This window comes from Adiantum capillus-veneris, chromosome 21, assembly GCF_014529385.1.
Source record: "Adiantum capillus-veneris isolate H3 chromosome 21, ASM1452938v2, whole genome shotgun sequence".
In the NCBI taxonomy this organism is placed as follows: domain Eukaryota; kingdom Viridiplantae; phylum Streptophyta; class Polypodiopsida; order Polypodiales; family Pteridaceae; genus Adiantum; species Adiantum capillus-veneris.
Window position 1 is genome coordinate 18369843 of NC_140951.1, and position 16863 is coordinate 18386705.

Consider the following 16863-nt stretch of genomic DNA (forward strand, 5'->3'; position numbering starts at 1 on the left):
CTCGTAACCGACTCTTTGGAGTAGTTTTGGAGGCTGATAACTGTGATTTTCAGCCATTTCCCTCCATTTTTGAGCTTCCCACAACTTTACCTAGAACCAAGGAGCTCATTTTCAGCATTGGAAGGCATCAGATGCGTGTTTACAGGACTGTTTTGCTGCGATACGCAGGTTTTGGCAGCCACGAAAATCTTCCCCTTTTTGCATCTATTTATTCACAGATGCGTTACAGGTCGAGCGCAGAAGAGGGGGCCTCGATTTATGCTGGGGGGATGCTTCATTGAGAACCTGTCACAGGTTAAGAGCTATGGAGTGCTTTCTTTCCCTCTCATGTACAATGTGGTGCTAGGAGTGATGCCCTGCACACTAGACATTGCTCTCTCTCTCTCTCCCCCCTACGTGCAGTTATGTGATGCCCCACAAGAGGGCTCTTCATTTGACTGATGTACAGCTGTGTGGGTTTATGCTTTTGTGCTGAGGCAAGAGTCTCCTTGAGCAGGAACAGGGGTAGCTAGCTGCTACTCCAAAGCAGGCACCGGTGAGGGTCATAACCTCATCGTACAGGTGCAAATTCAGCGCTGTGTATGCGCAGAAAATTGACTGTTTTTCAGCCGTACGGACGCCAGAACACTTGGGAATCGTGCCCCACTGGCAGAGGACAGCTAGGGGACTGTTTGGGGCTGAAAACAAGGTAAAAACCAGTAAATACAGCAAGCTGATTTTACTGTTTTTGGGCAGGAATCAAAGGGTTTACGCCAGTGCAAGTGAGATCCAACAGGGGAATTGATTTCGCGCAAGTTTTGGGGTTGTTATGTTGCCGAAATTTGGCCAAATCAGGTAGTATCTAGTGTGATACAGGTAAAGGATTCCTAGGACCTCAAAGAATAAAGAAATACCGAAAGGGGCGCCAATTTTGGGGCCTACAGATTGTCGGCGTCTGCTCGAGGCATTCTAGCTTCCGAGCCGTGTGTGTGTTCAAGTGTTAACTCCTGTCGCAGGTTCTCTTTGCAAAGTGCTCTGTGTGTGTGTCTAAAGTAAAGAATTTTGGGTGAAAGCCAAAGCCTACCGCCCCACGGGCTGGTTTCATGGTTCCGTTGCCGGGATATCAATCGCCTTTTCCTCAAGAAGTGAGCCTCGGTTGTTTTGGGTAAAGACACAGAGTACGGGAACACGGGATTACACTATGACTGACAAAGGGAAGGGCATTATTGAAGATGGTTCCTCTTCAGAGGACAGACATGAAATTCTGCATATTCGCCCTGCCAAAAAGTGGTCAAATTAGGGCTGATTTTTCGTTGCGTTTTTAGGGTTTGCAAGTATGAACCAAGATGAGATAGGGAGAGGTCTCACGGTGGTAGATTGGCCACTAGATCTCCTGCGGGAGTGATGTGGGTCTGCCAGGTGACACGTTGCTTGCCGATTCTCTGAGGCGATTGCTTGGATTCTTTGACGCATCGGTAATCATCCTTGAAATTTGAACTTACTTGGTCGTGGGTAGTACGCTACAGTGTTGTGGAATTATGCTTGTTTGTAGAGGCAAGAGCCTCTTGCACAGGTAAAAAGTTAAGGGACAAGTTGCGAGATGCTATGTTGTGAAGTTCAAGAACTATCCACCTATGGATAAGAGAACATGAACTGTTAGAATCACCAAATGTATTGCAGCTTTACCTTAAGGTCTTTGGGATACAACCTACGTATGCCTTAACCCAATGTGTACAAAGGAGGGATAATGATAGAGCTAGCATATCACATGTACATATGAGTTCAGTGTAATTGATGGAAATGACAAAAGTATGAAGGTCTCATTAAGTCATTTGTATCTATGTGTTACAACCTTTCCTGCGGATACATGCGATGATAAAAGAGTGCTAACAACACAAGATCATCAGTGGCATGTATTTATGGTATGCAATCAAGGACGTTTGCGATTTCAAGAGGGGGGTATGTCACGAGGACGTGGCAATTGCTAACCTTAGTTGTTGGTTTCTTTCCAATGATTTTTGTTTAATTTTTGAGACCCTCTTTTTGAAGATGCAAATGGTCGGACATTGTATGGTCAATGTGAATAGTTCATCCGCAGACGGGAAGTGGGTCAGCAGTGGAAGTCGTATGGTAAGAGGATGTCCAGGCTCAGTTCAAAATCATATAGTTCCCCCCGTCGCACTTAGCAAGTTGGTGGATACTAGGAAGTGAACTTAATAAAGCCATAAAGTCAAGGTGGGATCACCAACAATAAGTATCCGACAATTGGGCCACATTGCACTTTTGGATGCGGTCCCAATGAGGATAGATGGTCAGATGACCAGTGGGAGCACAACGGAAGCATCTCCTAAAAATTAGGGAACTGCTATTTTGGGCCGTGAAATGTGTTCGCGTCATTACCTTCGGTATGACCAGGGGAACATTTTATTACTCTGCTACAAAGTCAATTGATGCACCAGTTGAGAGATTTTTAAGCGGGAAGCCCAATGCGGGAAATCGCATGCATGAGTGCCAAGTGGCACTTTTTGGTCAATTTACCAAGTTTGGGAGAATAGAATTCGTAACTGACTGTTTGGAGCAGTTATGGAGGCTGATAACTGTGATTTTCAGCCATTTCTCTCCATTTTTGAGCTTCCCATGACTTTACCTAGAACTAAGGAGCTCATTTTCAGCATTGAAAGGCATTAGATGCGTGTTTACAAGACTGTTTTGCTGCCATACGCAGGTTTTGGCAGCCATGAAAATCTTCTCCTTTCGGCATCTATTTATTCACAGATGCATTACAGGTCAAGCACAGAAGAGGGGGCCTCGATTTATGCTGGGGGGATGCTTCATTGAGAACCTGTCACAGGTTAAGAGCTATGGAGTGCTTTCTTTCCCTCTCATGTACAGTGTGGTGCTAGGAGTGATGCCCTGCACACTACACATTGCTCTCTCTCTCTCTCTCTCTCTCTCTCTCTCTCTCTCTCTCTCTCTCTCTCTCTCTCTCTCTCTCTCTCTCTCTCCTACGTGCAGTTATGTGATGCCCCACAAGAGGGCTCTTCATTTGACTGATATACAGCTGTGCGGGTTCATGCTTTTGTGCTGAGACAAGAGCCTCCTTGAGCAGGAACAGGAGTAGCTAGCTGCTACTCCAAAGCAGGCACCGGTGAGGGTCATAACCTCATCGTACAGGTGCAAATTCAGCGCTGTGTATGCACAGAAAATTGACTGTTTTTCAGCCGTACGGACGCCAGAACACTTGGGAATCGTGCCCCACTGGCAGAGCACAGCTAGGGGACTGTTTGGGGCTGAAAACAGGGTAAAAACCAGTAAATACAGCAAGGTGAATTTACTGTTTTTGGGCAAGAATCAGAGGGTTTACGCCAATGCAAGTGAGATCCAGTAGGGGAATTGATTTCGCGCAAGTTTTGGGGCTGTTTGCTGTAGAAATTTGGCCAAATCAGGTAGTATCTAGTGTGATACAGCTAAAGGATTCCGAGGACCTTACTTTGCAATTTACCCTCTCAAAGAATAAAGAAATACCGAAAGGGGCGCCAATTTTGGGGCCTACATGTTGTCGGTGTGTGCTCGAGGCATTCTAGCTTTCGAGCCGTGTGTGTATTCAAGTGTTAACTCTCATCGCAGATTCTCTTTGCAAAGTGCTCTGTGTGTGTGTCTAAAGTAAAGAATTTTGGGTGAAAGCCAAAGCCTACCGCCCCACAGGCCGGTTTAAAAAGTTGGCCACGCAAATTTCCGGAAATCTCCTTTTTTGGCGCCGCAAAAAGCGGGATCCTGCCACATCATCATGCTTGCGCAATTTCCGGGATTCTGCCCTGCTGCCCTTTTAGGGTTAGGGTTAGGGTTTTTGTTGTTTTAGGGTTTTTGGCAGATTTTAGGGTTTGCAGGTTTTAGGGTTAGGGTTTTCAGATTTAGGGTCTTCAACAGCAGTCATGGTTAGGGTTTCCTCTCGGGCAGCCACATCATCACTTTGTGACAGGTTACGTGCGACCGCAACAAGCAAAAAAATTATGTGGTTCTTGTGGTTCTTTCCTTGAGTGATATAGAACACTGCCAAAGCTTTGATACCAATGTAAGGTGCAGCGGAAGTGAATATTGAACTTTGCTCAAGATGAGTGCTCCGAACTGTGCTCAAGGTTCCTTTTACTTACAGAAGGGAGAGCCTTCCGTTCCTATAGTGAGAGTGCAATGATCACAAACACAGTGAATGACACTGTGAATGAAGGTGTTAAGACTGAGAGATAGAGAGAGAAGAGAATACGACACCAGAATGTTGTCAAACCCTCCTCCGAAGGCCCCACTCTATAGCGAGAGCGGTCTACTATTGATTGCACAAATCTCTACAATGCAATGGACTTACCGACGATGTGGACAATGGTGAGGACGACGACGAGACGGGCTGAAATTTGAAAACGCTAATGGCTGAAATCTGCAAATCTTGTATCTGCTGAATTCTGACTCTATGTCGGTGACGACGGTGATGACGACGATGTGACGACGACGCGCTGAAAATGCAGCTGCTGAAATGTGCGTTTTCCGGGCTGAATCTACAAACCTTGGCTGATCTAACCGTGCGGCGAGGATCTGCTGCGGGAAGGTGAGATTTGCGAGGTTTAGGACTTGCTCTGCGGCGTCTATACGCTGAAAACTGAAAATGCGGGTTCAACTGAAGGTTTTGTCACCGGGAATCTGCAAAATGTTAGGTGTTCTACTGATCCAAAAATGCGAGGGTTGATTTGTTGTTTCTGATGCAAAAATGCTATGGATGTCTGCTGCGAATCTGCTACCGCCGGTTGATTTGCAATTGTAAAACGCTGGGGCTGATCTTGATGAAAACGCTAGCTGTGCGCTGCAGAAAACGCTAGGGATGTCTGCTGCAAAAACGCTAGGTGGTCTTGTTGGGGTCTTGCTGAGAAGATGCCTGTCAGACACTGGGTCTCTGCTGCCTCTTCTGCCAGAAAGTGCTAGCGCTAGCTTTTCTTATATACTGGATTAGTCAAAATTGCCCTACCCAAGTCACTTAAAAATAATAAGTGAAAAATGGCTAAAATAGGGGAAATAGGTTTTTTGCATTGTAAAATGCTCTTGAATGCTGTGTGCAACCAGAGGATATGCATCTACTCTATATCCTCTACTCTAAGTGTTTGGACATGCACGGTCAGCGAACAGACTCACAAAAGTGCCAGAACACTTCTAAGCTAGGCTAACTGGACTGAACTGAACCCATGTCATGAAGTAGCTTGTCCACGTACACATAGGGTTAGATGTACACGTGACAGTGAGGCCCTTTGGGTCTATTATTATTGTTACAAGGGATGCCCCAAAAAGAGAGCCCCAAAAGCAGTTAACTTAAAAGCAACCAATCCCACAAAGCATCTGGTCTAAAATCTGCCCCAAAAAGCAGCAAGTGCTAATTGCGGAATTCCGTACAGCCTGCCACGTCAGCAGCTATCAACGCATAACGTGGAAATCCGTACAACAGCCACGTCAATAGTCAGCACAGATTGTCGAAAATCTGTACAGCTTGTCCATATCAGCATCCATATTGTATGTCCGCGGGCAACAGTGCCATGTCATCATTTTGTGACATACCCCCTCTTGAAAGAGTTGTAATCGCCCTCGATTACGCCTGCAAAATCAGACATAAGCCATAAACGACACAAATCTAGAACTTGTACAAAGATGACAGTGACTCAGCACCGACGCACTAGGACCATGATTCCTAGCAACGTATTTAGCTATCGCATCAAGATCCACACCGGATCTCATTGATGTCGGATTAACTAATCCCATATTGCGATCATGTCCATAGATTTCTCGAGACCGAAATGCTGCAGTCATTTTGTCAATCGTTTCATCTGCACTCAAGCACAGTCATGTGCGAGTAATCATTTTCGGGTCCAATCTATCAATCAGACACTAAGTTCATATTGAACCGAGTGTTTCAATCATATAGTTCTAGCTGTGTGGCCATCTCATCCCTCTGGAACTATTGACGCGCTCACAACGATTCTATTCAATCACTCATCATGATTCAAAATTCATGATTCTCAGGTTCATTCTGGAGTTGTCATTGCTTCAAATTCATCATCGTGTCATTCTCGATCCTGTTATCTGTTCACAAATAGCAGGATCTTTCACAAAACATTAGTTTCATACGTAGGTCAAAGTCATCTTCAAAAAATCCTACTTCAAAATTATTCATTCATAAATTCACAAAGCAAAAATAATGCCAGTTTATCCGTAATTTTCTATCTAATATCTGTTCTGAAACGAGTATCTCCTCACCGAGTTCTATTTTCAATCTATTAGTCATTCTCATTCTTGTGCCTTTTTGGGGCACCATGCATAAATATGTCCTTGTTCCCCACATTCAAAACACTTTCCGCTTTGAAATATTCGTCTTTCTGTTCTTCTGTCAGTCGAGGTCGTGTATCTATCTGTTGTCTACTTCTGTTATGACTTGTTGAAGGTTCATATGATGGATAAGTCAAGTTACCTGAATGCATAGCAAAGCCTTGCTTAGCATGTCCCATCAACTGCTGTATGAGATTTCTGTAACAAGCAGTAGTCTCGTATCTCTTTGGGCAATCCACAACAGAATCACTCGATTTGCTGCTTGAAATTGATCTTTTTAAAGCATGAAGCCGGTAGAAAAACATCCCAAAATCTTTCACAGTAAGTATCCAAAGTTTTTGCCTTGACCATCCAAAGATGATTCCAGTCAGTAATCACGTCCTGTTCGTATTCTTGAGCGAGCCACGAAGAAATAAAAAGTCTCTTAAACTTCAGCCACTTTGTCGGTGCTTCTTTTCTTAACAAAAGAGTGGACCACCATGTCCGTGCATTGCCTTTCAAAAAGGATGTTGCCTGTCTAATCTTGGAGTGCTCTGTATAGCGGCCTCCAGAAAATGCTATATCAAACTGTTGGATAAAGGCTAAAGCCTTGGGAGCATCTTGAAACCCTGAAAAGGTTTCAAACTTTACTGCCTGTCCACCTCTTTGAATTCCTTGGTCTTTTTGCTCTGGTCTTTGAGAAAGTCAAATCGGTTGGCTCTGTAAAAGTGCTTCCTTTTTGAGTAAAACGTATGTTCATCGGAGTTCGAACTCTCAGAGGATGAATCCTCATCAAAACTATCCGCTTTTCTTGGCCTTCGTGTTCTTTCCCAATCTCTGGTTCTTTTGTCGTTTCTTGCCCTTTCTGTCCTCATCACTCGAGTCAGAAGAGGATGAGCTATCCGAGTTGTCAGAAGAAGATGAGGACGAACTGGACAATCCTTCGAAGCATACATGCTTTTTCTGTTTTCTTGCATTTGCAAAAGAGGATTTTCGGCCCAAATAGCGAGGGTAGCTTGTTCCCTTGTGGCGTTTCTTTAGTTGCTTCTTCTTTGCCCCCAACAGTTGGTTGACTCGGCTTTCAACAACGTCCTCAAGTTTATCTTCAATAAACATCCGTGGGACAGGAGGTTTCTTGAGGGTTGACTTTAATGGGGAGTCGATGGCTTTCTGCCAATGGGAATGCACCTCATCAATCGGGTGTCGGGTCAAAAATTTGGCATACTGGGGATCCTTTGCAAACTGAAGCATCTGCTTTGCAAAAGCATCAACCTGTTGTTGACGTTGCATCTCCATCAATTGATACTCCGTAGGCCGAGGTAGCCCGTGCTCTTGATCTGCTAGTCCATTCGAGTTTCCCGTGCTGTCTCCTATTCCCGAAGTGTCAAGAGGGTTCGTCTGATTCTTGCGGGATTCGTTGTTTGAATCCATGTGGTCGCGGTAAGAGGATCGGATTTCCCGGTAGAAGAGAAATCGGTTGTGCTCTGATACCACTGTTACGGACTTGGGCACCCCAAGTCGGAAATGTGACATGACACACGAGAGAATCCCTTAAAACACTTCACAACTCTAAATCACATTTCAATTTTACTCGACACGGCCCGGCGTAGCTCCATGCCCAGAGGTATTGGCCCCAAAAACTGACGCCCCTTTCGGTATTTATTTTTTTATTAATGCTTGAGCAAAGTACAACACCCGAGGGGTCCTCTGCTCTCAAACTCTGTGTCCAGATGTGCTGAAGAGCGAGGCCCCTTTGGGTCTATTTATTCTTACAAGGGATGCCCAAAAGCAGTTAACTTAAAAGCAACCAATGACAAAGATTGCGGAATTCCGTACAGCCTGCCACGCCATCAGTTGTCAGTGCATAACGTGGAAATCCGTACAAGAGCCACGTCCTCAGTCAGCTCAGCTACTGCGTACACGCACAATAGCATCAACAAATTAGTTGAGAGCTCCGCTCCCTCGTCGAGATCGACCGGCGCTAGCGCGCGAGCTGCCCTGGCGCTGACTGCCAGAAGAGCGCCGACGTGCTTTTATATATCAATTTTGGTTTGTGCTATGGGCTTTGCAAGTGGCACATAAGATTCCTTATTTCCATTGGCTGGTTACTCATGGTGGTCTTCCAGTTGGCTCTTGGAGTGGTCAGTTGGGCTTTGATCCTCTATGTATACGCTGTATAGGTAGGATTGTGGAGACTCCCAACCACTGCTTTTGGGGATGCTTCACATCACTCCTTGCTTAGAGAGGTCTTGCGTTACTACTTTCGAGAGAAAGGGTCCAGTTTGGCTTTCTTACATGGGGAGCAGTCTCTTGTTTGATACATTGTCCTAGCAGTCATTTGTTTCTTTAGGGTGCTGCCACTGATTCAGTTTAGATGCTGACAGCCTCATGGTATTTCATGGGTACCTTGAGTATGATACCCAGAGGGTATGTGGTGCATGATGCTCCTTGGTTCCGAGATGAGGTGTTCTGCATGCTAGTTGCCATTAAATTGTGTCGCGCTCGTTGCCATCATGTTCTAAGTGTTGCACCATTTTCTACTGTGAACATGCTTGCTGACATTTGGGTGGATATTATCCACACTCTACATAGCTAGTGGGGTTTAGCAGCTGGTTCCTTGAGCACAGCCGGGGAGCGCAGTCTTGTTTTTCTCAGACGATGGGCTCACTTCCACAACATGTTTTTCAGTTTTGTCAGAGGTCACATTCAGTGGCATTACTCCCCATCTCAATGGTTCATCTGCACTCCTCTCATACCCCCTGCAAGGAGTTCATTTCGTGGATTCAGCCGTCTAGATAGGCTATTTCTCTCTCTCTCTCTCTCTCTCTCTCTCTCTCTCTCTCTCTCTCTCTCTCTCTCTCTCTCTCTCTCTCTCTCTCTATATATATATATATATATATATATCTCTAAAAAATCTATAAATCTGAGTACAATAGAACCCTGAAGATGCTAGTTGAAATGAAATGTTATATTAACGTCTTCAAAAAGCCAAAATGACCTATGAGACCAATCTGCTACAAAATGGTGAATCTAATACCATGTTTGGGTACAAAAGAACTAGAACAAAGATACTACTACTAGAATCCATCCTCATCTGCACTCTGGATGTCGAGAGAGTATGGCTCGAATCCTTTGTTGTACTCTCCGTCGATGCTTTGTAGCCCCTCTCCTCAATCGTGGCCGGCTGGATCTCTATAGCTCCAGTGCTTGGTCGATAAGAGTGCCGGTAGTGGTCGAATGAGTGTGGGCCGAGCTCTGCAGTGATGGTTGCTCCTCTGGCTGTCCCATATCTAGTGAAAAGAAATCTGTAATTTGTCTATGGGACTGTCTCTCTCTATCTCTCCCCAGTAAAGTGTCTCTATATCTGTGTAACTCAAGTAGATATAGCCCAAGACATCTCTGATCCTCATAAGTCATGACCCTAGAGAAAGGACCGAAACCCTCTCTGAATAAGCAATGGAAATGGCCCTGTATCTCATAGTACACTGTGCAATGACATATGTAATGTAGCTCTGTCTCTATCTCTGGCTCTAGCTGGCATAAGCGGCATATCCTGCTGCCTGCTGGTATCCCTCTGAATCTACCAGTCTCAATCTCCAGCTGATGTGAGGATGTGTGTATCTGGCCAATGGCACACCGCAAACCATGAGACATATGTGTCTCCATGTAGCTAGGTCGAATCACAAACCCATCTCCTGTGAGGTGGAGAAGATGCTCTCTATAGAAAGCCATCTTCGTGCCCAACTCCTGTGGCGGCTCTACTCATGTCCTCGTGGTATCCAACTGGACGAGGTCCTGACAATTGAGTCTAGTAATCTCCACCTGTGTAAGAGACATTGAGGGTGCATGAAGAGAGTATTGGAAAGGGGGCAGCCTGTCCATGGTGAAGCCATGCGTCTGAAACCATGATGTCATCTGTGCATACCAGCATGAAGTGTCCCTTCGAGCTAAATGTCTGGAAGACTCAAGAGCCAGTCTAGCATATCTGTCTCTAGTAGTATTCCACAAGCTTTGCACAAGGGAGACTGACCTAGTAAGCGCCTCAATCTCCATAGGAGGGGAAGCTAGCTTTGCTTGAATGATAGCGCGGGGTACGGAGGCCTTGGCTCTGATCAGTCCAGAGATCATAGATACCAAGGGCCTCTCATACGTCTCCAACCATCCTGGCCTATAGAAGGTCCCCATGTCTACACCCCATACAACATAGCTGAGGCTACTAAAGTATCAAAGGGCCATAACTTTGTCCAAGCTTCCTGGAATTGAACCTGCGTACACATCCTCTCCAAGCCTCCCAAGGCCGCAAAAGCTCTAGTCAGTCTAGAGAGAGATTGAGATTTTATTATCGTCAATATGACCTATGGGATCAAAGAGACATGCTATGTACTATGTGTGGGGCTGATCAATGATTCTACAATGCTCAAAGATCGTGGTGATGAGAATCACAATGGAAAGCGCACACCGTGGCTGGGAAAGTGGGTCTAAGCCATGGCTGAAAATGTGAGGGAAGCAAGTTTGGATGTGAGCAAAAGCTGAGCATTCTAGTAGTGTGTGGTACGCAGACTCGCGAACGAGAGAGAGAGAGAGAGAGAGAGAGAGAGAGAGAGAGAGAGAGAGAGAGAGAGAGAGAGAGAGACGTGACGAATGAAGCTATGTGCGTGAATCTGCTGCGAAGCCCTAACCTCACACCCCTTCATGCCTTCAGCTATCCATGCGCTCACCCTTCGCTAACCTCCCCGTACGTGTTGACTCGCACACTACTCGCGTAAAGTGCTGATGCAATGTGTACAGAGTCCCTCCGTCCTATTCGTTGTAGCCCGCAATTTGGGTGGCTTTTGACCAGCTTGGGTGGCTTTTGCTTGCAATGAATGCTACAGTGTGCTTTGTCCCCAGTATAGTTGGTTGTTGCCCTTACCACTTTGTTTGGTGCTCGGAGACTCAGAGCATTAGGTTGCGTTCATGGATTCTTCTGCGCTTTGTAGAGGACACCACTTGGAGGGGCTTCCTGGTTCTGCTTCAGTTGGGCTTGTGGTGAACCTTGCAAGCAGCCCTACATTGAGTTGCAATTGTTGGTGTTTGTGGAGGTACAAAAGCTGCTCAACCTAGTGAATTTCCGGCCCAAGTTGATGGGAGGGTTTGCTTTTTTTTTGCTTGCCTTCTTGTTTTTCCTTTTTTCTTTTTTTCGTTTTTGGTTTCTTTCAACTTGCAATCCTTTGCTTGTGTGTGTGCGTGCGTGCTTGTGTAGAGCTTGGTTTTTGCATGCTTTGTTTTCCTCGTGCTTTCTAAATTGACTTTTGTGTGGGTGAGTGAAGCGTGGGTGTGAATGAAGTGTGCTTTTAGAGCGTATTTTATCGTTGGATTTCATTGATTTCTTTATTTTCTGTTTCTTTCACTGTGTTCCTTGTCGTCCTTGATTTCCATGTTCCATGCATTGGAATGTTCGTGTTTGTTGTTCTTGACTTGCTGCACTACTCTCTTTTCGCTCTATCAGGTTGTTGTCATCAGAGCCTCCTTCACTATCTTCTTGGAGTTCCCTGCATAGCGTTGGTCCTCTTGAGCCACCTTCAACAAGTGGACTGGTTTCTATCCTTGCTGATAGCTCCTTGTCACTTCCAGTGAAGTGTTTTGTTGCTCATCTTGTGTCATCCTCTTGCAGTTTCTTGGTAATGTCTGTTGCCTCTTCTCCTTCATCTTCGTCATCGACTGCTCTCTCCCTTTTGTTTATCCATTACCTTCTGTTGTCAGATCTTACAAGTTGGCGGGCAATGCCCGAGGTTAGAGCTCTTGTAGATGGTCCTCATCCTTTTCACCACTCGTGGTTTTTGGTGGTTTAGGGTTTTGATGACAAGTGGAGAGTAAGCTTTTAGTGGGAGTGCCTATCTTTTAGAGGCTGCTATCATCCTCTCTTTCTACTTCACTTGCCAGGGCACTTTGTATCCTCTTTAGGAGAGGCTTTTTGCCGTACCTTTCAGTTTACTATAGATGTGGCTAGTTGTATCCAGTTTCCACATTGTCGTCCTCCGGCACTATTTGTGCGTTCGGAGGGATTTTTCAAATATTAGAAATCAGCCTCTTTCTTTGCACGCGAAAGAGATGATATTGAGTCTCTTGTCCAAGAAAAAAGTCTCCTTAGCCTGCAAAAGTCTAACCTCCATGCACTCTGTAATATGATCACAAGTCTTTGTGTAGGATTCCCATGAACCAAGAATAAAATACCCTTGAGCGTTTATGTCTGGTTAAAGGAGGGTAAAGGAGATGACTAGCATGAGTTTACAACTTGGACTTTCCTTGATAGGCGAATTCTGGTCTTTTCCAGGAATGTACATGTAATGTGACAGATTCATCTAGGCACATATTTAATGCAACCGTTTCAGGCGTGGATGTGGGAAACTCGAACTCTGGATATGGTTTTTTATTTGCTTGATTTGAACCATATTAATTGGTGCTCATCATGGATGATCTTTTGGGTTAAAGCTTAAAATTGCATAAATATTTTGGGTTTTCTTTACCAAGGGTTCAAAAGGTGATGTTTTACTGCAGTAGTAACTCGAGATTATTTACGCTTGCAAATGTTAAATTTGGAATATGGCATTTAGGGAACTGGATATTCTGCTCCGAAGGCGTGCATCTGCTGATGTGGCATCTTTTGCGTCCACACTCAGATCTCTTTCTCATTTGGTGAGTTCACAACTGAACTTTTTTGTTTTTTGGGCTATCGGGGGGGGGGGGGGGGGGGTTCCTTTATTCCATTCTTTTCAAATTGACAAGATATTCCATTCTTTTCAAATTGACAAGAGAGTCATGGAATAACAATAGTACATAACTTTGACCAAATAAGAGGGAGGATTGTGAAGTAGTACTAGGATTGGCAATATTAAGGGTAACTATTGACTAAAATAGCATCATCAAATGGGAGAATGACCACTACAGAGTGGGTTGCTCAGAGTATTCACAATTTTCTTTTGTTCAGCTCGCATCTTTGATCAGTTGCTTAGAGGCTAGGCACTAATGTACACATACGTATGTCACCAGAAGTTTTCTTTTTTAATGCTGAATACGGCCCTGTCAAAAGTGCAGCGGAATGGGGTGAACCAGGTGATGATCTAGTCTGCTGCTGTGAGCAAACCTCCTCTCGGGACTACGCACCCAATGGATCTTGGATCTACTTTGACGGATCTCCTCATATACGTCCTCTTCTTGCCGACTGCCCGCCGCACAGGCATTGGAAGCACAACCTGCAAAGTAACCTATAGAAAAGTGGGGGAGGGAGCAAAGAAAAAGCCTAGCTCTACTAGAGAGAGGGAGATCGTGAACAAAAACGCATGAGAGAGAGATCACAGGGGAGACATAAGCTAGAGAGAGGAGAGAGTAAAATGCTAGAGAGAGGTTTTACCTAGTACTCTAGCCAAATGAAAAGGTGTTACGTGTAGTCGACTGTTGTCCATTTGGATGACCGCCCCAATTTAAATCACTCCATCCTCGAAGAATGATCTTGGAGTCTTGTAGCTCTAGCTGCATACCAAACGCCTAGGTGACTTTAATTGCTTCAACTATCACAAGGTCTGAATACCCTCCTCCATGTGTGACTTGGTGGGTCTCTATATAAACAAAATTGATTCCACCGGGAAACTGACATCAAACCGGATGTTGAGTACCCAAATAAGAGATTTGACGAGCTTCAAATACTTTGTAGCATCTGCCACATATGAGGGGTTATACTGTGACAATTGTGGTTGGTATCCATAGGAGATGAGATAGATTTGGATTGGGTCATACCAAATGCTTCCAACAACTCTTGGACATAGCGCTACTAAGAGAGAAAGAGAAAGATACCCTCCCTCCCTCTGCCATATCTCCAATCCAAGAAAGTAGTGAAGCAAGCCGTGATCCATCATTTCAAACTCCTTTGCCAAGGTCTCCATATTATTGCGGATGTGTTGCTCATAGCTACCTATAATCATAAGATTGTCCACATAGAGGAGAATAAGAGAGACCAATTCTCTCTCCCTTGCCAAAAATATACAAATTTGTGTTTGCAGAAGAATGACAAAAGGAGTGTCGTAGGCAGAAAGACTCCATCTTTTGGTACCACTCTCGAGGAGTCGAGAGGCTTGCTTTAGGCCATATAGAGCCTTCCACAACCTGCAAACCCTGTCACTAAAATTTGGAGCTAAGAACCTCGGGGGTTGCTCCACGTACACCTCCTCCTCTAAGTCGTAGTTGAGGAAAGCCGACACTACATCCATCATGGGCCAACCAAAAAAGGCTACAAGAGTAAAACTGTTTGAATAGTTGCCATTCTCGTAGTCGGTGCAAGGTCTCGTCGTAGTCTACACCATGTTTGTGGGAAAAGCCCTTGACAACAAGACATGTTCAATGCTTATCCAAAGAACCATCAGATTTGTCCTTGGTCTTGTAGACCCATTTGACACCAATGACCTTACGCTGTGCTGGCTGCATAACCAACTCCCATGTGTTATTATTCTTGATGGAATCAAGCTCTTTTTGCATGGCCGACTTCCGCTTCGTTTGTGAAAGGGCCTCCTCAATTGTAAGAGGGTCTCTGTCCTTATCATTGAAGACATCAAGGCATAGTTTATTTGCAATAAAGTTCATTTGTCTCAACATTCCGAAGTCATTGAGATTGTCGCGTAGTACCGGCATCATGCCAATCTGGTGGAAAATCTGAAATAGTTGCATCTTGCTAAGTCTCCAATCGCCAATTCAATAACTTGTCGAATTTGCCCCGTGAAGAGGGCTATTGGTACATTCTCCTCGTCATCATCACCATGGTGAGAATCATTGTCATCTGCACCATCAAGGATAGGTGTATTCTCCTGTGAAGCCTAAGTGATAGGAACTAGAGAAGAGGGTTCATTGACCTCAAGAGAAACATCATCATCAAGATCTCCAAGGATAGGCAAATCAGGGGTTGTGGAAGACTCGGGGGCAGAAGCCCCCTCTAAAGGATTATGCTTGTCAAAGGGCACATTGTGGCTCACTACAACGTCCCTCTTCACTGGATCATAAAGTCAGTATCCTATACGACTGTTGTAGCCGACAAAAAACATTCTATTGGACTTGGTGTAAGGTGCACATCTAACCCTATGTGCATGTGGACAAGTTGTAACTCCTATCTCTAGGGTTTAGGACAACCTAGGAAGTATTCTGGCACCCTTGTGAGCCTGTATGGTGGACATGCATGTCCAGGCACTCTAGAGTAGTTGCATACCCTCTGCTTGCAGGACTTTGTGTCTCTTTCGGCGCGGCCCAAAGAAGAAGGCATTGCAGACCTTTATGAAGTTCAAGTACTGCACGACCCACACATCACAGTGGGCCGACGAAGAGTCCTTTCCAGGATTCCGGATGTTATTGGCGATCTCCCTCGACGCCATACAGTTCGGTACCAGTACCTCACTTTGAAAAGGAGGGGATGTCACGTGACACATCCAACCCTATGTGTCTGTGGACAAGCTACAGCATGACCAGGGTTCAGTTCAGTCAAGTCAGTCTAGAATAGGAAGTGATCTGTCACTTTTGTGAGTCTGTTCGCATTCCTGCAGGTCCAGACACTTAGATTAGATGCATATCCTCTGGTTACACACAACATGACCATTAGATTTCCATCAGAACCCATCGGGAGCATTTTTACAGTGCATAGACCTATTTTCCCTATTTTTGACATTTTTCACTTATTATTTTTAAGTGACTTTTGTTGGAAACTGGGTATGGCAATTTGACTAATGAAATATATAAGCAACCTAGCGCTAGCACTATCTGGCAGAGGAGGAGAAAGGGCATCAGGCAATTCATTGCAGCAGGCTTCTCTCTCCCACTCTCAGCAAGAACAAAACCCCCTTCAGCCTGGCGTTTTCAGCAAAGAACTCCTTGCTTTCACCCCAGAACCCCTAGCGTTTTCAACTTGGGAACCCTAGCGTTTTCAGCTTGGAACATTGGCGTTTTCAGCAGGCAAGTTAGCGATTCAGGACTAGCAGGTTGGTGCTTGTCCAAGCCAGCCAAACCAGCGATTTCAGCCTGCAAGTTCAGCGTTTTTCCGACCAGCAGCGTTTTTGTACCAGCAAAGTTAGCGTTTTTGCAAAGCAACAAATCAGCGTTTCAAGCATTCTGTTTTCAGCATTAGATTCATCCACGCCGTCGACCTCGAGATCGCAGCGTTTAGACTCATTGTATCAGCATCTTGTACGAGAATAGACTTCTCTCGCCATCGAGAGAAGGGCCCTTGGAGGAGGGTTTTACAACATCTCTGGTGTCGTATTCTTCTCTCTCTATCTCTCAGTCTCAGCACCTTCACGCACAGTGTTTATCCATTGTTTGTGATCACTTGCACTCTCTCATTAAAGAACAGAAGGCTCTCCCTTCCCTAAGTAAAAGGAACATTGAGCACAATTCGGAGCACTCATCTTGAGCAAAGTTCAACATTCACTTCCGCTGCACCTTACATGTATGGGGCTTGTCTAAATGTGAAAGTGACCATTGGTAATGCTAAAGATGAGCAATTTTTTTTTGTGCAAGAGATGTCTACCTACCCTC

The 16863-nt window shown here is 45.0% G+C and overlaps 1 protein-coding gene across 1 annotated transcript in view; it reads left to right on the forward strand.

Moving 5' to 3' along the window:
* The window catches only part of LOC147430614 (GPI transamidase component PIG-S-like protein), a 121242-nt gene that overhangs the window by 98100 nt on the left and 6279 nt on the right, over window positions 1-16863 (forward strand). The window contains exon 9 of the mRNA XM_086493205.1: window positions 12909-12990. Within this exon, the coding sequence (XP_086349331.1) occupies window positions 12909-12990 (82 nt within the window). The remainder of the gene's footprint in view (window positions 1-12908; window positions 12991-16863) is intronic.